The 22,769-nt window shown below is 35.3% G+C and overlaps 1 protein-coding gene across 1 annotated transcript in view; it reads right to left on the bottom strand.

Moving 5' to 3' along the window:
* Positions 1-14,971: 14,971 nt before the first annotated feature.
* The window catches only part of LOC149794408 (radial spoke head 1 homolog), a 29,244-nt gene continuing 21,446 nt past the window's right edge, over positions 14,972-22,769 (bottom strand). Inside the window, exon 7 of the mRNA XM_089968600.1 lies at positions 14,972-15,893. Coding sequence (XP_089824726.1) covers positions 15,673-15,893 — 221 coding nt within the window. The 3' untranslated portion in view covers positions 14,972-15,672. The remainder of the gene's footprint in view (positions 15,894-22,769) is intronic.

The raw sequence follows: 22,769 nt of genomic DNA, 5'->3' as shown, positions 1-22,769 counted from the left end.
CCTTTTTGGTACCGGTCTGTTTTGACCCTGGTCCATTGCCAGTCAATATTCGATGACGTTGTTCACAGACCACAACACTAGGCTCAACATTTGGACCCAGAACAAAATTTTACTATTGGTCTCACTGGCCAGTTTATCTAGTGAATTTTCATCTGACAATGACCTTTCCTTTTGCAGAAAAATGAGAATAATTTTACACTGAAGAGGCAAATGAAAACAAACTAATGATTTTTGCAGAAAGCATGCATGTGAGATTTTGACTGTGGAAATCAAGTTAAATTCCATACACAAATGGTGGATTTTATATTCAACCAACACTGCCACCAACCCCTCATTTTTACATTCATTTTTGACAGCAAAAAGCTATTTTGAATATTTTCCTGTGACAAGGCAGCTAAAAGAATTAGTATGTGCCTTATTCATGAATAAAGTTCACTAGTGCTATAATGAATTAGCATACTTTTCATCACCCCTCAACCATCTCAATTTTTAGATATTTACAGTCATACATAAATATGTGTGCCAAGTCGGCTGCTCATTTGCAGCCCGAGTTATGCATTTGATCTCCAATGCAAATCTAACCGTGACAGGCAGTCACCACCTAGCCAACCCATTTTCAAGCCTAACTCGAAGTAAATCTAAACCACATTACAGATTTAGCTTCTGTGTGAATTTATAAATGCTAGGCTTGTGATAATTAGTTTCATGCCTTCTACCTTAAAAATTGGGGAGGTGTCAAAATACAAAACTATCCATTGAGACCTATATATTCTCTACATTTGTTTCTCAGTACTGAACTTTCTACTGTGTGACAATCAATGCAAATCATTTACTAATCTAAAATACCTTCAGAGATGACTTCACGGTGAAGTTCTTGTCATAGGTTCACCGGCATTTCTTTGAGAGGCTGACAAACCAGCGTGCAATGGAACACAGCTTTCACTTCCAGATCATTACCAAGACCTTATTAGTCACTGTACACTGTCGACGAAACACACAGACAACCATGCACTAAGTTCATATTCTAAAGAATAAACAATTACCTTTAAATCCATACCAAGAATGCTTAAATCATACACTTGTAATATGACCAAAAGGATACAGGAAAAAAATGCGCTAAAAATAGACTGGGACTAGTACTGAACCGGAGCTATTGTGATCTGATTCCACGTGTAGGCTGATTTGGACCATATTTTGTCTTTGATGTAAATCTGACATTTACAGTTGTCAAAAATAGGATATTTCTCGATGTCTCCCAGGTATGTTGACTAACTCAAAACTACATTTAAAGAAATAAAACCGTGACTTTATGTGGGATAATACAGTAAAAAAACAAATTTAAATAATGTAAGACTTGATCTCGCAATACACCAACGATCTCAATGTTTAATTCATATTCATAGAGAATTATCTAGCAATATATTATGTTGTTTACAAAATATATGCTACTGGTGAGGTACACCATTAATTTGATTTTCGACTAGGTCAAGAACAAATTACAGATGTATCTAACTTATAATCATTAATAAAAGTCAACAAATAATACAGATTCAATATACATACATAATTTAATAGTGATATATCTTGAAACCTACACTGAAAACATGGCCTCATCTCTCTTTCTCTCTCTCTCCATATAAATATATATTATATTATATTATATATATATATATATATATATATATATATATATATATATATATATATATATATGTGTGTGTGTGTGTGTGTGTGTGTGTGTGTGTGTGTGTGTGTGTGTGTGTGTCTTGAAGTAGAAATTATCTAGATGTCTACATCAATTTTCATCAAAATCATGATAAATTACTATTGAGTTAGCTACACAATATACATATTTCTAACGCTACATTGGCCATGAAAAAATTGACATGATGGAAAGATCAATCTACATGTAAAAACTATTTAATATAAATTAATGTGTTAAAAGTTAACAGTCTACACACTCAAAAAAAGCACCAAAAAGACTTAAACACCCCCAGCCAATAAAAACAATTATGTATGTTCCATGTTTTCTTTATGATATAATATTTCATATGGTCCAAATCGGACAGACATTAGATTAAAATGAGCCAGGATCTGAATCAGCCTGTCATTTAGTGCAAATCAGCCAGAGTTTTTTTCAATATCTTTATTCAGTTTCATAAAAAAAATACTTTCGAACTACTTCGTCGCTCTCAATACAAGTAACAACTTCAATAGTCCAGCCGAAGCTAGAGCTTCCTCATCTCCCATTTAAGAAGACAAGAGTAAACTGCTACAGGACACAAAGAGAAAACACATAATTATGACATCCTCTTAGAATAATTAACATAAACTTCTAATCTATCAAAAACCCAAACCACCATATCTATGAAACCATATAGTCTGACTGAGCCGACATGATCACAAGGATGTCAGAAGTGTGACTGCCAGAGAAGTTCTTCTATGATGAATTGAAGGATGGAAGCAGTCTCAGGGTGGTTAGAAGAAACACATCAAAGATTACCTCCAGTCATCCTTGAACCACTTCAACATTGATCCGGAGTCTTGGAAAGATCGCACACAGGATTGCTCCACTGGTGGAGTCTCATCCATACTGGAGCTGATACGTTTGAACAGAAGAGAACTGTAGAGGTAGTGCAGAAGCATGAGCAGTGTTAATCTCAGAACTGATGCACATCCTCTATTTATCAAGCAAACCCAAAGCGGCATCTCATGTCAAGTATTTCACAGACAGTAATGAGCACAAATTGACAGGAACAGCCACTCACATTTTCACAGAAACCAAATCAGTCCGTGATATGATAGTAATATTCAAACTCAAAGAATGAACAACACATAGTTTTAAATACACTGTTGAAGATGTTTTATAAACCACTCTGTTCCAGGGAAACTTCACTCAATGGTTCTTTATGAATGTTTGGATAATGACCAACGGACAAACATACGGTTTCACTTAGACATTAAGGAGCGAAAGACTGGTTTGTGAAACTCAAAAGTATTTGATCAATTCTGAAAGATAGCAGTTAGTGACTCTGTAGTGGAGCCTGCTCAGAACATAAAACATAAGAGAGATCTGCTTAATAGTGGATATAGAACAATCTTTCTACTAGAAAAGATAGAGAAGAAAATCCGCAAATGCGGTTCAAGGGATGCTTATTGAAACATTGCATTTCCTACTGCACCAGTTTCAAAATATTCTGTTCTTGGCATTGTAAACCTTGGAAGTAGAATGGTTTCTATCCTGGGCAATTTATTTAGCAACCTAATTTTTGAAAACTGCTCTGAGCAGATGGACCATTTAGTATGAGCCAGGAGTGAAGGTGGAGAATTCATGGATTGTTGTGCAAGAGGGGCCCTCTGTACTTGGACGGTAGATCATTTCCCTGTGGTAATTCCCCAGAGACATTTACCAATATGTCAGGGAGCTCACTGAACCATAAGAGGTGGGGGGAGGGTGCTATCAGAATTGTGATGTGACGTGGAAATCCTGGCTCTGTGCTAAATTTGAGGGGTTATTATGAGCTGTAGGAAGGCGTAGGCATACGGTCAGCCCCACTCCATGCTCTACTGTAAGGGGTAGGAGAGATATAAAGAAAGAGCTTTTGTTCAGTGTCTTTGTAAACTTACCATTGACTTACACCACAGTTGAAAAAGTGTTCTAGCTACCAACTTTTGCAGAGACCATTCTACCCATCCCTGATTGGCCATGCTGTCTGCCAAAACATTCATTTTGCCTGGACAATCAATGGCATTTCAAGGTTGTTGATATGAAGGGAAGATTCTTCCCATGACCACAAATCCTGCAGAACTACCCTCTCTGATTTCTAGGTGAGCATCCCAGCCTGAACCAACAGCAGTTATGTACAGGAAGGAATGAGGTCCTGTTGCATGAATCTGAACTCCAGCCAGAAACCTGTTCTGATTTTGCTACAGTCTGGGTGATGACGAAATTGAAGTCCTAAGGAGATTCACTAGGTGCAGGAGTACCCATGAGAAAGAGGTGGATGCAAGCTAAGAGATCTTCTCGACTAGTTTTGATATGATATACATCTGTGAGATCCTGTTGGAAGGAACAGGAGAACTTGCCCTTGTCAGGCAAGAAAATTCATCACCAAGTAAATGAAAGCCAGGGATCAGCAATAACTTCTTGAGATTGCAGATTCAGCCTAGATGAGTCACTGGCTCCCAAAGTGAGAGGAGTACCTCATTTGGAGATGGTTGAAAATGTGCTCCAACTAGTTATCGAAATACTGAATCTGAATAATAATAATAATAATAATAATAATAATGTGGACACAGTAGAGTGCGTAATCTTCAGTAGCTCTGGGCACTTTACAATATTAGATAACACATAAAAACATGCACAATGACAAGATTATAAAAACAAACACCATGAATTACAAAACAAAATGATGTCAGGTTTGCTTGGATGTCATGCATTAGTGTTGGGTTCTATTATCATATGGAGGTTTCTCTTTAGTAGCAAACAGAGATCGAGGGTTAGGTACTGATAGGGTGAAATGGCAAATGATGCAGACATGATCTGATGCAAGTTCGTGGGACACCAATGAAGGACTTTAGAATATTATCATGAGGTCTTTAAGAATCCAGTCTAAATTTATGACTATGTTTATGGGTGGGTTGGCTAACTGACCTGAGGTTGAAATTGTGAATAGATTTTAGGAGTTTTGATGTATATAGATTTTCAGGTCAGTCAAAGTCAAAATAGAAAAAAAAAATAATGATTTCTAATAATATTAAGTGAACATGCTATTATGTACATTACCATAATAAAGGATATGGGAGTGGAAGCTTTGCCGAGGGGAAGAGCTCAAAATCAAGATTTCATGGTTTAGTCAAAACTGTGGAAATTTCATGTGCAGTGATAGGATTGGAATGGGAAGGTAGGTAGCCAGAAGGTCTGTGGAGATGGTCCTGTCATTCAGCTTTGTGGCATTCCTGAGGTGGATATCTCCAGTTTGAAACGTTCTTCATGGAGAAACATCATTAAGGGAAAATGATGGATAAGAAGTCGAAGCTTAGGAACCTTATTTTGAAATGAAAAATGATCCAGATATAAAATCCTGGACTTTGAATATTTGTCATACTCCCAAATTTTGTATAAGGATGTATGTCTCATCCCTAAGGAATTCCAATTTGGTCTGATGAAACCAGTTAAGGCTTTTGACAGAGGCAGAGGTCCCGTAAATGAAGTCAATGACCCTCTTGTACCATGGAAAGGACCTAGCCCACTAGGTTCAACCAAGTCTCTGAATAAAGATTCAGTCTTACACCTATCGGAATGTTGGAATGGAGAGGGACTTGAGATGATGTCACTCCCTTGGGCCAACCATCTCCCTCCTTGGGAAAGGAAAGGTGGAGGAGTCCGTAGATGTCATAACCTGGCCGCTTTGATCACTCCAGCTTGAAAAAGACAGGCTGGAGGGAGTTTTAAATTGGGATTGACAGTTCAGTTTTTGTCCATGTTTAAAATATTTAAGAAGGGCCCCACAGACTTCACATAAAGAGACTTCAGCTTGCTTGGGTCTGGGACTACATCCAGGGTCTTGTGTTGCTAATCCTTCAGATTTTTGGAGGCTTTTGTGAGAGCAAATCAAACAAAAAATATCTCCATATCAAAGGAAGCCACCCTCAAATGGTTTTTGCTGTCCTCCAGCAAAATATATACATATCGAGGTCAGAATCATATGAAGGTGAAGAAGCTCTGCTGAGAGGACTTTTGAAATCAATAGAGTGCATCTTAATGTTCTGGTGACAGCTTCCTTTAAGCCTTTAATAGCAGAAAAAGCAATTCCCCATTCAACAGCGAGGTTGGCATGAAAGACTATGGTGTCTAGTGCACAAGCCTTTAGTTCCATAACCTCTAGAGACTTAGTTGAAAAACTGGTCAAGGTTTATGCTGATATCCCAAGCAGGAAGACGCCAAAGGCAAGTGTGGGAGGTTTGATGTCCACTCTGGGAAGTCGACCCTATAACTGTGGAGAAATTACATATCCCTTCTACTGCTTGGTTGCCTCTTGGCTTTGGAAAACTCATTGACCATCACTGAGTGTGGGAGCAAAAGAGAGCCCATCGTAAATTGTGCTCTCTAAAAATCATCTCCAAAACTGGAGAGAATCCTGGTGTAGAAAGAGACCTTGAAGGTGTTGGACACATGTGGGAAAAGGTGGCAGTAAACTTCATTTGTCGCCTTGATGTCCACACTGTATGAAGAATATGGAGACCCAAAGGGAGAGGAAGGGCCTGATACAACAGGGTCTTCACTGAGATCAACTGGATTCCAATGCAATTAGGAATTCCTCATCTCATCTTTGTGCTATAGTTGAGACAGACTACCCCTTCTAATTTCTGTCCAAAGAGAAGGGGCATTAAGGATAGTGAGTTCATTGTCCTATCTCCACTCACAGAGGGAGAACATTTCCATCCCACTCTTCTCTCTACTTGGTAAAGTGTCAAGTAGTTTAGAGCAGTGACACTCTCATTTTTCTTCAATGTCAAGCCAGAAGAAGACAAGGCATGTGATGGGGGATTGGGTTACATGTTTAGCAAGCTGAACCCTATCCATATAGATATGGGGTTGAAAGGGGTCATTTCATACTCAGAACTTGGTGGTGTGAGTCTCCAAGCCACAAAGGATTGAATGGCAGATTGGAAAAGTCGGGTGTCAAATCTAATCTCTTAGCCATGATGGATGATCAAAGCCTGATCACTGATGACCCATGTAGAGATGAAACAGAAACACAGAAAAGAGAAGGAGCATCAACCTCATCTCCTCCATATTTGTGATCAAAACCTGGAGATTAGTCAGGAGACAGATGTCCAGTGCCACCATGTTGAAACCCAGGTATTGGAACTTGTTGCTTTACCCAGTACCCAATGCCAGACACCTGGTGACTTACTTGAAATCTCACTTGGTCAATGACTGGTCTAATGGTCAGGACTCTTTATGAGAAGCTTTGTTCTGAAAAGCTGGTGACTTCTATACAATTGGTTGTGCTAAGAATCCCTCCATCACAGAAGCTGACAACATTTTTCCTTTAGGAAGTGTCAGTGATCCCTTCACTGCTGGAGTGGGCAAAAGCTATATCCCCAAAAGAGCAAAGTACTTCTCCATTACTATGAAGCCATTGGTTTCACTACATTGGGAAGTGCCCTAGTCCCCTCTGGGAATAGAATGGGCTTTCAGTGAAGAAGTGGATGAAGTTGTCCATGGGTAGGTTATACTTACCATAACACTAATTGCTAAGAAAGGGATGAAGAAATGAATTACCATTTCAATAGTGAAGTTAAACCAACCCCAGACCCCTTAAATTCAATGTAAACATAAAAGCAATTTATGCAAGGACTGTGGAGAAAATATAAAGAACAATAGCAACACAAAAGTATATACAGCTAACAGTGGGTGTACCAACAGGCTACTTACATGAACAAACTACAAAAGTCAAAGGAAATGAAGGATCATATACCAAATGATTGAAATTAGATAAGGCATCAGTCTGGGATCATGTTTTATTTTCTTCTTACATGTATTCCTAACTTTTATTTACCGTTGCAGGAGAAAATTTCATCCACATCTCTTTATGGTGTGTTTGGGATGTGTGTCAAATTTGGCCAACATTCAGAATTCAAGGTTGTTCAAGGACTTTAGCAGAATTTTCCAGTACACTGAAAATAATCCTGATTATGTTTCAACACCACGTTGTTATGAATTCTATGTACACTATCAGAAATAACAACATTGTGTTATGACTGCTGCATATGATATTGAAATCATTTTGTTATGAATGCTGTATATGCTGTCAATGATAACATTGTGTTATGAATGCTGTATATGCTATCAATAATAACATTGTTATGAATGCTGTATATGCTATTGTGTTATGAATGCTGTATATGCTATCAATAATAACATTGTTATGAATGCTGTATATGCTATTGTGTTATGAATGTTGAATATGCTATCAATAATAACATTGTGTTATGAATGTTGTATATGCTATTAATAATAACTTTGTGTTATGAATACTGTATATGCTATCAATAATAACATTGTGTTATGAATGTTGTATATGTTGTTAATAATAACATTGTGTTATGAATGCTGTTTATGCTATCAATAATACCATTGTGTTATGAATGCTGTATATGCTATCAATAATAACATTTTGTTATGGATGCTGGATATGCTATCAATGAAAACATTGTGTTGTTAATGCTGCATATGCTATCGATAATAACATTGTGTTATGAATGTTGTATATGCTATCGTTAATAACATTGAGCCATGAATGCTGAATATAATATTGATAGTAATATTGTCATGAATGCTGTATATTCTATTGATGTTATTGTTATGAATGTTGTATATGCTATCAATATAAACATTGTGTTTTGAATGCTGTATATGCTACTGAACATTAATGCTGATAATATTCATAGTAATATTGTGTCATGAATACCGTATATTCTATTGATAATATTGTTATGAATACTGTATATTGTATTGATAATATTATTGTTATGAATGCCGCAAATGATATGCTGTATACGCTACTGATTATAACATTGTCATGAATGCTGAATATGCTATTGATAATAACATTGTGTTATGAATGCTGTATATACTATTGATTATAACACTGTGTTTTCAATGCTAATATGTTATTGATAATATCAAAAATGTGTTATGGATGCTGCATATGTGTTGATGTTCCCTACAAGATGGCTGCCATGTATATATGGTCTTAACACAGCTCCACTCAACTCCATGAACTTGGTGTAAAAACTGGTGTTAAATATGCTAATACCTGTAGCCATCATTTATACTGTGGATTTATGACAATATTCAGTTAGTGTAAGTGAAATGTTATGTGCACATGTTCATGTATTCAAGTGAATTTGGAAACCTGTTCAGAACAAAGGATTTTTGGCTATCCAAGATGGCTACCGAAGTGGATATACATGAAATTGAACTACACCTACCATATCTGAACTTCAGTTGATACCAACTCAAACACATTATGCAAGTTTCATTCAAAAGTTTATGGATATGTGCTAGTCATAAATAAGGATCTGATATACTTTTGCTATCACTGCTATGAACAAGCTGAAAATATCAGAATCATGGAAACATATTTAAATACCAGCCTTGTAGGTTCCTTACTCAACACACTCAGCTCAGCCTTTTCTGCATCATTCTCTGGCTTTAGTATGTCTGATATACCTAAAGATCAGAGCCACACAGATGATCCCATGCAGGAAAGTCATGTTCAGAATAAAAATGAAAACAATGGTGCAGGTGATGATTTGGAGTTATCCATTATGGCTGACACTCCAGAATTCTTGAGGGTCAAACATAATAAATACAGTATCACTGTGAATATAGATCCACAAAAGTTGGAGTTTGTAAAACAGATATTGGATTCAGAACCTTGCATGACTTCATGCAGTTCAAGTGTACAAAATGGTATTATCTACAGAACACAAGAGAAAAACACAGTGACAGCTACATTGTATAAAACAACATGTGTCTTACATATACAGGGGCTGAACAGTCTCACATGGTTAGATCATATTATCTGTAAATGTAGACAGGATGAGAATACCCATGCTAAAGGCATTTATATGCTGACATCTACACCAGTAACTAGATGTAGTACGAAACATGAAACAGTTCCTAAAGTCTTTGACCTAAATGACTCAGGCAATAAAATTAACACCCCTCCAGAGTGTCAGGCAATTACACACTCCATAAATCATGACCACAGCAGTGATGGCTTAAGCCTTAATGATTTCTTCATGTGTGTACATCAAAAAACAATTAGGAAATTGGAGACCCAAATCGAAGAATTAAAACTACAGTTACATGCTATTAAATCAGCACAGGGAAAGGTTAATGAGCAAGTAACCTCATGTGAAACAGCAATTCAGACAGACTCCCAAATATCAACAGTATCAGATGCTCAGACACAGACAATCCCAGTACCAGCCAAAAGAAAATGTAAAATGACCATGCAAATAAAAACTGATGCCCAAAGTAATCCTGCATTGCAGACAACAGTATCCCCCTCTCAGTCATGTGACACACCTGCAACAGCAATAAGTGTACATCCATGGCCCGCAGTTCAAACAAGTCTGTTACCTTCACCAACAACTGCATTTCCCAGTGCTCAGACAAATGTGTCAGAATCAACACAAGTAGTTCACACAACTGAAACACCAATTTCAGCACCCCTTCCTCCAAGATACGTGTCTAAAATACATTTCATAGTCCAACACACGACATCACAAGCCAGAAAAGATAGGACTCTAACAAATGGCTCCTCAATTTTGAACAGTATAATACCAAGGAGACTTTTTAAAACAGATGTACAGACTTTAAGAGGTGCAAAAATCAACAACATCACTGACAGAATAATGAACAGTGACCTAACCAAATACAAACAAATTATTATTTTAGTAGGTGGAAATGATGCCTGTGAGGGAAGGTCACTAAATCAACTCAAAACAGATTTTGAAAGTTTATTGTATGCTGCTAGGTATTGCAGCCCAAATACATGTAAATTAATGATATCGGGACTACCTCCTCATGTGGACACCAAGGCCAAAGAAATAAATGATCTGATAATTGATTTATGTGAAGATTTCAACCTACAGTACATTCCACAATACAAATCTTTCTTCATTCAGAATCAGGATGTCAACCTTAGTCTCTACCACAGAGACAAAATTCATCTAAGCAGAAAAGGAACCTCTCAGCTACTGAGAAATATTAACATGTATGCCCCTATTTTCAAACACTTTAATGAAGAGTGTTGTCTCAACTGTGGAGAAACTGGGCACATGACACAGGTATGCCATCATGGCAAACAGATCGAGTGTTTTAGGTGCCATAAATATGGACACAAACAAAGACTTTGTCCATCAATGTATACATATTAGGAAGCTGGCAAAGAGGAGAATGCCAACGCTTCATTTACAAAAAAACTAAATGTACCCAGTGGGACTCTTGACTCTAACTATTCAATGGACACTATTGTAGATGCAAATGTAAATGGATTTTCAGGGTTTGTATGTGACTTTGAAGATGCTAATATATATGAACATTTAAATATAGAAATAGGATGTCAGAATGATAAAAGTAGTATGGAGACAATCTCAGTGAGTACCCCATTGCATGATGACATACATGTAATTGATATGAAACTAAATACAAAAGGTTTTAACATAGGTCACTTAAATGTACAAGGTATAGTGGGAAAGATAGACCAGATTAAGTTAATGTTGTCTTCCAAAGAAAATAATATACATGTTTTAGGACTCACTGAAACCAAATTAAATGCTAACCACAATGATGATCTATTTCACTGTCAAGGCTACAATAAACCATTTCATAGGGACAGAGAGACAGCGGGGGGGGGGGGTCTTGTTGTATACATTAGGGAAGATGTAAATGTAAAAAGGCGACTTGACTTGGAGTCACATGAAATTGAGAGTATCTGGGTGGAAATTTTTCAAAATAATGCAAAATCTTTCCTAGCTGGTTTCATTTATAGACCACCTTCCTCCAAAGCATTTTGGAATGATAACTTTTTGAAACAAATAGAAAATGTTCTAGCACAGGAGAAAGAAACATATATACTCGGAGATATAAATAATGACCTTCTCAATACTCAAATAAGGAACAACAGGATGGAATTTACTGAATCAGTAGGCCTAGACCAGCTGGTAAATGAGCCTACAAGGGTAACAGAAAAATCAAGCACTCTTATTGATCACATTTATACTAACCTACCAGACAATGTGGCTTGTGTTAATGTACCGAATGTTGGTCTTAGTGACCACTATCCTACTTTTTTGACAAGAAAGGTTAAATGCAAGAAAAATAAGAAAAATACACATAAAACGATCACTTACAGATCGTTCAAAACTTTTAATGAAGAACAATTTCTCAATGACCTATATAAAGTTCCATGGAGTATGATCCAAAATTTGGATGACATAGATGAAGCCATGAGGGTGTGGACTGACTTATTTATGGATGTAGTATCTTAGCATGCACCACTGAAAGTACATCGAGTAAAGACTGATATTCAACCTAATTGGCTTACTACTGAAATCCTAGATGCTATGAAAACATAAGACAAATTCAAGGCTATGGAAAACCATGCACCATATAAAGTATGGAGAAATAAAATAACAAGTATGATCAAAAAAGCTAAAAAATCTTATTATCAATCATTGCTTGAAAACAAAAAGAGCAACACAAACTCCATTTGGAAAGTCTTCAATGAACTCACTGGAGGAACGCACAAAAAACAGACAAATAAAATTCACTCACTTCTGGTAAATGACACCATAGTCACTGATGAAACTGACATTGCAAATGTTTTCAATGATTTTTTCATCAACATTACCACAAAGTTAAAAGAGCCAGTGATAGAAAACAACTTTAATGAACTGAAAAAGTTCTGCAGCAGTAAAATCTCAAAGGAGGTATGTTTCTCTATCCCACCAGTGTCAAAATACTTTGTTAAAAAATGTCTCAGTGAACTTGATACCAAGAAAGCTACAGGACTTGATCAGATTGGTCCACGACTCATTAAATCTTCTGCCTTTGCTATTGTAGATAGCATAACATTCATAATTAATTTAAGCATTGCAACCTCATCTGTCCCCAAAATATGGAAAACTGCAAAAGTAACTCCTATTCACAAATCTGGTTCTAAGGATGATGCTGATAATTACCGACCAATTTCAATACTACCAAACTTGTCAAAATTGATTGAAAAACATGTCCATGACTCATTCATGTCATATTTAACCAAACACTTGCTGTTACACCCTAATCAATCAGGCTTTAGACAGAACCATTCCTGTGAGACTGCCTTGATCTCCCTAACTGATAAATGGCTTCAAGTACTTGACCAAGGTAGAATAATAGGAACTGTATTTGTAGATTTCAGGAAAGCTTTTGACATGGTGGATCATGAAATCCTTTTGAAGAAACTGAAAATCTACCAGTGTGATGAAAGAACAGTTAGATGGTTTACTTCGTACTTAAATGAGAGAACACAACATGTTTACATAAATAATGTTCTGTCTGAACCTGAAACAATTAGATATGGAGTACCACAAGGCTCAATTCTAGGTCCACTACTATTCATTTTATTTATTAATGACCTACCACTTTTACTAAGAGATTCAATATCATCTACAGATCTCTATGCAATGACACAACATTGTCAGACATCCAAAACACAAAGCATGAGCTCGAAATTTCTTTACAGAATACACTAAACAAACTGGAAAACTGGTGCACTTGTAATAGCATGGTGGTAAATACTGGTAAAACTAAAATATTACTTATCTCAACACGGCAAAGAAGGACAAATCTTGATAGTGATGAACTATGTCGGACATGGAAGGATACAAATCTGCAAATAGTCTGTCATGATAGGCTACTTGGTGTTCTGGTAGGTAATAACCTATCATGGACTGAACATATCAAACATACCAGTAAAAAAAGTCAATTCAAGTTTATGGCTTCTCAGTAGGATAAGACATTTTCTCCCTAAAAGGCACAGGAAACTATTTTATAACAGTTACATACAACCCTATTTGGACTACTGTAGTACAGTATGGGTTAATTCAAATGATAAAAACATAGCAAAGCTGGCACATCTTCAAAAAAGAGCATTTGGGCTAATATCAATCCAGAAAGAAAGCAAGGAAAGTTTAGCTGGTAGGTTAAAAATATTACCTATTCAAGACCGAATCTGTTTGAGAAAAGCCAAATTAATGTACAGGATATCTCAGAATAGTGCTCCTGAATATTTACAATCACTATTCCAGTATAGGCTACCTGGTAATACTCCCCACCTGTGATCCATGTATACCAAACAGTATAAAATTCCCAAACCAAATAAGGAGTTATTTTAAAAAAGTTTCCAATACTCTGGAACTCTGCTCTGGAATAGTATTCCAGTTGAGAGTAGAAATGCCCACTCTATTTCCTTCTTCCAAACCCATATATCCAGTGGCTTCAGAGATGCAGCTTAAATAAATGAATTCCTTTGTATGAGGGCCTCAAGGTAGATTAGTTTTTAGCTAATTGTGTTACCCTCTTTAAATAAGGTCATTATTATTATTATTATTATTATTATTATTATTATTATTATTGTAATTGATGAATATGTTATGGATAATAAAGACAGATTAAAATGAAAATTTATATAATGAAATTTTGGGTCAAATTTTGCATGTCAATCATAAAAGAAAATATTTTAGTGAGGAAATTGCCTTTAGATGAATAGGTCTCATATTATCTGAATACCTGGTACCACACACAGGCAGAATTTCATGTAGAAATATAGAATGTCTAAATACCTGACTCCACAACAGATAAAACCAGACATGGACAGAACTACATGTAAACATTACAGAATATATGACCACACATGGACAGAAATTTCAAGTAATATTACAGAATGTCTGAATGCCTGGTGCCACACAAGGACAGTAGTTCAGGTAATATTACAGAATGTCTCAATACCTGGTGCCACACAAAGACAGTAGTTAAGTAATATTACAGAATGTCTGAATACCTGGTGCCACACAAAGACAGTAGTTAAGTAATATTACAGAATGTCTGAATACCTGGTGCCACACAAAGACAGTAGTTCAGGTAATATTACAGAATGTCTCAATACCTCGTGCCACACAAAGACAGTAGTTAAGTAATATTACAGAATGTCTGAATACCTGGTGCCACACAAAGACAGTAGTTAAGTAATATTACAGAATGTCTGAATACCTGGTGCCACACAAAGACAGTAGTTCAGGTAATATTACAGGATATGTGAATGCCTGGCACCACACATGGACAGAACCTCAGGTTAATATGGCAGAATGCTATACTCTGAATGTGACAATTAAAACATAAACCGTGTTGCATCAATAGTTTTATTCAAATATGAATAACATCATACAAAAGTGAAATATGTTAATATTTTTTCTTAAAATATATCACTATTTCAAGATATGAGGCACCAAAGGATGAGAATCATGTCCACAGTTCATGTCTTTGCAAATATTTTCCATTTTAATTCACAATTAGCTATGTACTGTTGCTAATCTAGTTAACAAATCATATTTTTTAAAAATTAGAATATTCATATCAATCTGCAAACTTCAACTTTTAAAGTTTTCTTTCCAATGAAATATACAGTTTTTCTCATGTTACATTGTAGATATTAAACCTGAAATAACATCATTATACATCATAAATTAAATGCTTAATTGGTCTGCATGAATATTCTCATTATCTGAAGAACTCTTTTCCAGGCTTGAAGAGGAAAAAAAGTGATACAGAACTCCACAGAAAAACCACTAGCATTCCTATATTTCAGATTAAGTATAATCCTGTTATATATTGAGTCTAACATGAAACTTGTAGCTGAAATATAAATAAATGTTGTCTGCATGAATAATCTGATGATGTAGATTTACACCAACATTATCATTAAAGATTTGAGATTACCTCCTTGCTCACAACATAAAGTCAATTTGGACTTTTTTCTGTCACAATACTTATTAATATATAGTCGATTTTGAGAAATGTAAAGTCTAATAATGTCCACTGTCTAAGATTTAATCTGCTGATTCCTCTTCCTGATTTCCACCCCCATCCTGATCATCTGCTGTTTCTGCTGGTTCCTCCTGATGTTCCTCTGATGGCTCCTGCTGTTGGTTTCCAGTATCATCTTCCTGGTCTTCAGTTTTTTCCTCAACCTTTGGTGTCTCTGGAACAGTTTCAGGTGGCTGTTGTACATCCTCTCCACCATCCTCATTGTTTGCCTTCTCCTCCTCTTCTGTAACAAAAAAAACGCAAATTATATATGATGAAACATGGCAAAAATGTTTTAAAAACATGAATGAAACACATGAAGAGTTCATATCCATTATCTACTGTATATAGCTTGGTTTAACCAAGACTTCTGGACAGATGTATTACTGAAATATTCCTACTGCAATGTCTGTAATTGAGACTTTCACAGGTGTGTTACTGAAATGTTCACACTGCGTTGTAATTAAGACCTGCACAGGTGTGTTAATGAAATGTTCATACTGTATTGTCTGTAATATTTTGATACTCTCTAATTTTTCATGAACAATCAATCTATAAAAACTTAAAAATATTTGGTCCTCTATGTTTGGTACAAAGAATTATTTTTCTTCTTAAAAGTGTGCACAGTTTTTGGTATTCTAAAGAAAATTATAATTAATTTTGAACTTATAAATTGTTTCTATATAAAACTGAAATAGTTAATAAAATGTACAAATAATTACAGACAATACAATAATAACAAAGATCAAAGAGATTTGCTTAGACGGTAATAAATTAGATGCTATTAACATGTTTTCTAGATGACAATGAAAGCAAAAGATAAACAGCGATCCTTCATTATAACACTGTTCTTGGTATCCATAAACATGTACCCTGTTAGAATTGAGGTCACCTCATACTTGGGTACATTACATGGACAAATATAACCCAGTCTGTATATCCATAAACATGTACCCTGTTAGAAGTGAGGTCACCTCATACTTGGGTACATTACATGGAAAAATATAACCCAATCTGTATATCCATAAACATGTACCCTGATAGAACTAAGGTCACCTCATACCTGGGTCATACAGTACTTGGGAACATTACATGGAAAAATATAACCCAATCTATATATCCATAAACATGTACCCTGTTAGAACTAAGGTCACCTCATACGTGGGTACAGTACATGGAAAAATATAACCCAATCTGTTAGAACTGAGGTCACCTCATACCTGGGTAAATTACATGGAAAAGTATAACCCAGTCTGTATAATGGGATTCAAGACCATGCCCACATACTCCTGTCATGGCAGGGACCATGCTATACAGAGGTATATTGCAAGGAAAAATATAATCCTACAGTCAGTATAATGAAATCCATGACCATACCCATTTTATATCAGGGACTAGAACTAGGGACTAAGGGTGCATTGATATATTGGTATACCTGTATATTGCAGTTTGCTGTTTTGACAATACAGTTTTCTGTACTGTGATTTTTTCACGGTCTTGCTTTCATCCGACAAATATCTGTATGCCACAGAATTTTTCCAATATAATTCAAGAACCATATTTTCTTTATTTGCTAGATGCATGCCAAGCACGAGATTGCAAGAGAATGTGGAACGAGATGCACAGTAGCATTATTCAGGCAAAGATTAACTGGGGGGATGGTGTCATGTCCAGAGCAGGAGATATTTTTTAAGTTATAAATAATAATTTATAAACTTCACTTTGGCTCAGTTATTTGTGTCCTGTTTGTAATGACACTAAATGTTCTTAAACAAGAAAATACGAATGAAAGCCTTGAAAGGGGATTCATTTTATCTTATTTGCTTCAACAGATGAGGTCAAATCAGATGAACTAGCTCTCTCTGAGAGTAAGTGCTCTCCTATGACTGGACTAGCATTGATTTTGGGTGATGTCACATTTGTCAGAGAGGGCAAGCCAAATGAATCCAGACTCAATAGAGTGAAACATGAGGTTGACTTTGTTCAGGAATGATTCCCTAATAATGTTCAATGAGGGTGCTTTAAAATGGTGGAAAGCTCGGCAGTACAAGTTTCCACTCCATTCACAACTAGATAGGAAAAGGCTACGCATTCCTGCCACTTCAGTACCCTCAGAGAGTCTTTGCACCGCATGAGACATTGTTACAACACAGAAGCTACTTTGAGTTCAGACACTGTCGATATGTTAATTTTCCTCAAGAAAAATATGCAGTGACTTATTTATCATCTTGCTAAGAAAGGTAAGAAAACAGAGTTCAAGTTTGTGGAGACTGTTAAAACAATGCTGCTGTGAACTTTGAATTAAAACACAGATGGACTAGAAATGGCAGAGATTTTTATTTGCTCATAATTTGACTGCTTTAAGGTGTTTGTAGACTTGTTTTATTTTTATCTTAATTTTATATGTTCATTTGACTACCGTTGAAGTCTTACAAGGTAACATCACTTAGATATGTATTTTTCAAGTACTAAATGCTATAGTGATTACTTTATTGTTTTCATTAAGTGTTACAGTCTTGCAATACAGGTTTGGTATATCACAATATATCACAACATCATTTTGGGCACATCATTGCACCACTATCAGGGACTGTGACATATTAAGGTATAATGCATGAAAAATATAATCCAGTCTGTATAACTGGATCTCTAACAATACTCATGCTATGTCAGAGACCATGTTATACTGTGGTACATTATATGGAAAAATCAATAATCCAATCTGTATAACTGGAACCATAACAATACCTGTGCTATATCTTGGACTGTGTTATACTGAGGTATGTTGCAAGAAAAAATATAATCTAGTCTGTGTAACTGGATCCCTGACAATACCCATGTTATATCAGGGATCATGTTATTCTGAGGTACATTACATTAAAGGATCACTGTAATTCTAATGTTCACGTCTTATTCATTGTTACAAATTCTGAGGTAAGAAAAACATGCATAATATGTAAACCCATCTGAAAACAGCATTAAGACCCAAATCTGTCATAACCTAATACTAAGGCAGATCTGGGTCTACATTTCAAATAGTATTATAGACCCAAATCTGTCATAACCCAATACAAAGGCAAGCCCATGTCTACAGTGCTAACAGCATGATATACACAAATCTGTCATAGCCTACTACAAAGGCAAACATGAGTCTACATCAGAAACAACATTACACACCCAAATATGTCACAACCAAGAACAAAGGCAAATATGGGTCTACATTGCAAACGGCATTACAGATCCAAATCTGTTACAACCGAAAGCAAAAGCAAATCTGGGTCTACATTGCAGACAGTATTACAGACCCAAATCTGTCACATTTACCAAAAGCAAAGGCAAATCTGGGTCTACATTGCAGACAGTATTACAGACCTAAATCTGTCACAACCGAAAGCAGAGGCAAATCTGGTCTACAGTGCAAATGGCATTAAAGATCCATATCTGTAATACATATTACATAGGCAAATCTGGTCTACACTGCAAACGGAATTAAAGATCCAAATCTGTAATACATATTACATAGGCAAATCTGGTCTACACTGCAAACGGCATTAAAGATCCAAATCTGTAATACATATTACATAGGCAAATCTGGTCTACACTGCAAATGGCATTACAGATCCAAATCTGTAATAACATAAATTTACACAGGCAAATCTGAGTCTACCTCTGTGAGCTTCAAATTACAGATACAAAAATCAGTGTATACACCAGTAGATCTAGGTCTAGACTGTTTAATAGTCGGATGTGTATTATTCACATACATAAGCCTAAATGCTTGCCTTGCAGGAAGAACTTGATTTTATATGACATTACTGGGGATATGTTAGACTATGGTAAATTCATTTACCATACCAACAGAGTTCTTTCCCATGGCTTGGAATAAGAAAACAAATGTGGTGGTTTTGTATATACCACATTTTTTATGCTTTCAAATATTTTTAGTCACATAGAATTACGTGTAAGATTAAAAAGCATTATTGTTTGTTGTACTTTCTTCTTAAGAGACAAATATGCCATGACTAAATGAGTCACCCTCAATAAGTGAAGTATTATTATTATTATTATTATTGTTAGCTTAATTTTGATTGGTGAAGAATATTAATCATGGGACTTGAATAAAGATACCCAAATAGTTCCAGCCTTAGTGTGTGTTATGGAAAAATAGATGAAACTTCAATAACAAATGACCAATGAAGCATGTCAGATTAAATGGCTCTGGTTGATGAAGCATGTCAGATTAAATGGTGATGGTTGAAGAAGCATGTCACATTAAATGGCTATGGTTGATGTACCATGTCATATTAAATGGCTATGGTTGATGAAGCATGTCAGACAAAATGGCTACGGTTGATGAAGTATGTCAGATTGAATGGCTTTGGTTGATGTACCATGTCATATTAAATGGCTGTGGTTGACAAAGCATAACAGATAAAGAGGCTACATTTGATGAAGCATGTCAGATTAAATATATATGCAAAAAGAATTTTGAAGATATTCAAAGAAGTATTCAACTTAGTCTGAGTGATTACTATTCAACTTTTTTATGACAAATTTGCAGCTGAAAATGTATTACTAAGATACTATTTAGCAATGAATTACCATATATACTTATTTCTAAAAACCAATACAAACCCAGATCTGCTGATGCATAATGCACTGGCAGATCAAAGTCTATGTTGTTTGTTCTACTGATTACTCCTAAGAAATTACACAGACCCAGATCAGCCAGTATAATATGCAATGACAGATCTGGGTCTATGCAGTATATATGGTAATCATTTAATTTTCATCTACTGTCAGCTGTAAAAGGTAAATGTATTTATACCAGCTAATATATCTGAAAAACTGAAATGTTAAAACAAAAAGCTTGAAACAATGAAAATATGAAACAGTCATTACACAGAACTAAAGTAATTATGAATGAAAAAGGTAGGAGTGTGATTCAACTATGTATTTTCTATCAGTAAAATTAAAATAGATGATTCCAAATAAGATAAAACAGATCCAATATGTAATTATCAATTAGAAAAAATCTGTGTGATGATTGCTGATGAATGATGAAAACAAAGAGGTAACTTTAACAAATGATGCTGGTGGTAGTGGTTGGGAAAAAGCGGACAAATACAGTGCAGGGAAATGACATATGTACAAACAATATTTTACTGATTTAAAAAAAGGATGTGGACAAATTGTAAGGACATTAAAAATCATATAATAAACTTATGTTTGGCATATATGTGATAACTTTTGGATTAAATGATTTAATGCTTTACCCTATTCTTACCCAAAAGATATCATGTATATCATGGTATACTGGTATGATGAAATTTTCACAAGTTTTATAAATTTATTATGTTTGTGACAACAAACCTGTTCTTTGTGATTAGTTCACAGGCAGTTTGCACACTGAATAATTACCAAAAAGCTACATAATATTGCTCAAAATAAGTAGTTGTGCCAAAATTTAAAAATGTGTATGCTATAAATTGTATGATATATACAGTATGATTCAGGAAATGGCATGATATTGACATCCACACCAACAAGTAATCTGTGTAAAAGCCATGCCATTGTAGGAGAGGGCTTGCAGCTTTGTAGGATATTCAATATGCTTAATTTCCATGCAACTATCATATACAGTAACCACATTTCAGATAACCACCAAATACAGAGTGCCAAGTGTACTTCTAAATACAAAAAATCTCATTTTTTTATAAGTTTATTTCTTTCTTTAGTTTCGCTGTAAATTACATTTTTGTTGTGAATACAGTTTGGGATGATACTTGTAACATTTACTGATTCCAAGCTTTTTTTCATTGGTCAATCCATATTTGTATAGTGTTTTTAAATTTGGTTTTAGTAACAACTGTAAGATTGATAAATATTGGTACCCCATAAATCAAATTAAATTCATAGGTAGTAATATAGGAGTCTTTTTAATTTAATTACAAAATGCATCAGTGTTAGCTGCATGCATCATCATCTGTTTGTTACCACTCTGGAAACCATAACTATGTCTGATCCAATTTCATCAAACATGGAATATGAGCTCGTATCATTAAAATCTCAGATGAGTTTGATAATGAACAAGTTTTATTCACACATATTAATGAAATGATCTTGCACCTTGTTGTCTGAGCTGTTTAGGAGCTTGGAAGCCATATTTCTGATTTGATCAAACTTGTAATATAGGCTTAAAAGATCATGATCTCACAGGAGTTAAATAATGAATAATATCCACTGATTGGACCTTCCAGAACTCAACATTTAACATGAAAAACATTATTTTGACCCGTAAACACCCTGACAAAGTTGTGTTTGTCACAACATTATTTCCAGTAAATCTTGTGGAAAAAAATAAACAGAGACCTTTTATGACACTGTGATATATGTCTGTAACCTGAAGCTAGCTAAACATTGATGATTCACATACCATTAGCTTCATGCTAATGGAAAACTATCACCACTGGGCAGTTTATACAGTTAATTGTCACAGAGATCATTAAAAGATTAAGGCAGTCAGAAGTAAATAACAAATTACTTAACTGCCTGAAAAAAGCTACGGTGAGTTTGTGTTTGCAAGTCCTTTCAGCATAGCACACATTTGGAACAACTCAAATTCTTTTGATGTTAGGTACATCAGAGAAGGGTGTTGAAAAAATAAAAGTGATTATACTTCATTGACTTGAATGAGAATGTTTAAGCCACCTTATTTTTTTGTAAAGATCCCTGGCTAGTTTATGATCAGCATAAATGATATTTTGATGTCTTTAAAGTCCTAAGTTATTTCATACATTAAATGCAAAACATGGTTATTTCAGCAGTTGGAATGATAAAGTTAGGAGCAGTGTAGAAGTATAATTCAGTTTTGAGGGCAAAATGTTGAACAGCAAATTTGCATAAGAAAGGATGTCATCTGTGAAGTGAGCAAAGCCCAGAAAAAGTAAAATTCAGACAAAGTTTGACCTTGTGAAGTGTTGCAGCAAGGGAGAGCATTTTATAATTTGCATATACTACAAACACCATATTGATATTAGACATCCTGAAGCATAGGACCAATTTGCATCAGCACATATACAGAAAGATCATTTTCAATGCTGACAAAAATTACAATATC

Source organism: Sinohyriopsis cumingii, chromosome 8 (genome assembly GCF_028554795.1).
Source record: "Sinohyriopsis cumingii isolate HCF-2022 chromosome 8, ASM2855479v2, whole genome shotgun sequence".
Lineage (NCBI taxonomy): Eukaryota > Metazoa > Mollusca > Bivalvia > Unionida > Unionidae > Sinohyriopsis > Sinohyriopsis cumingii.
This window is presented reverse-complemented; position numbering and strand designations above follow the sequence as displayed.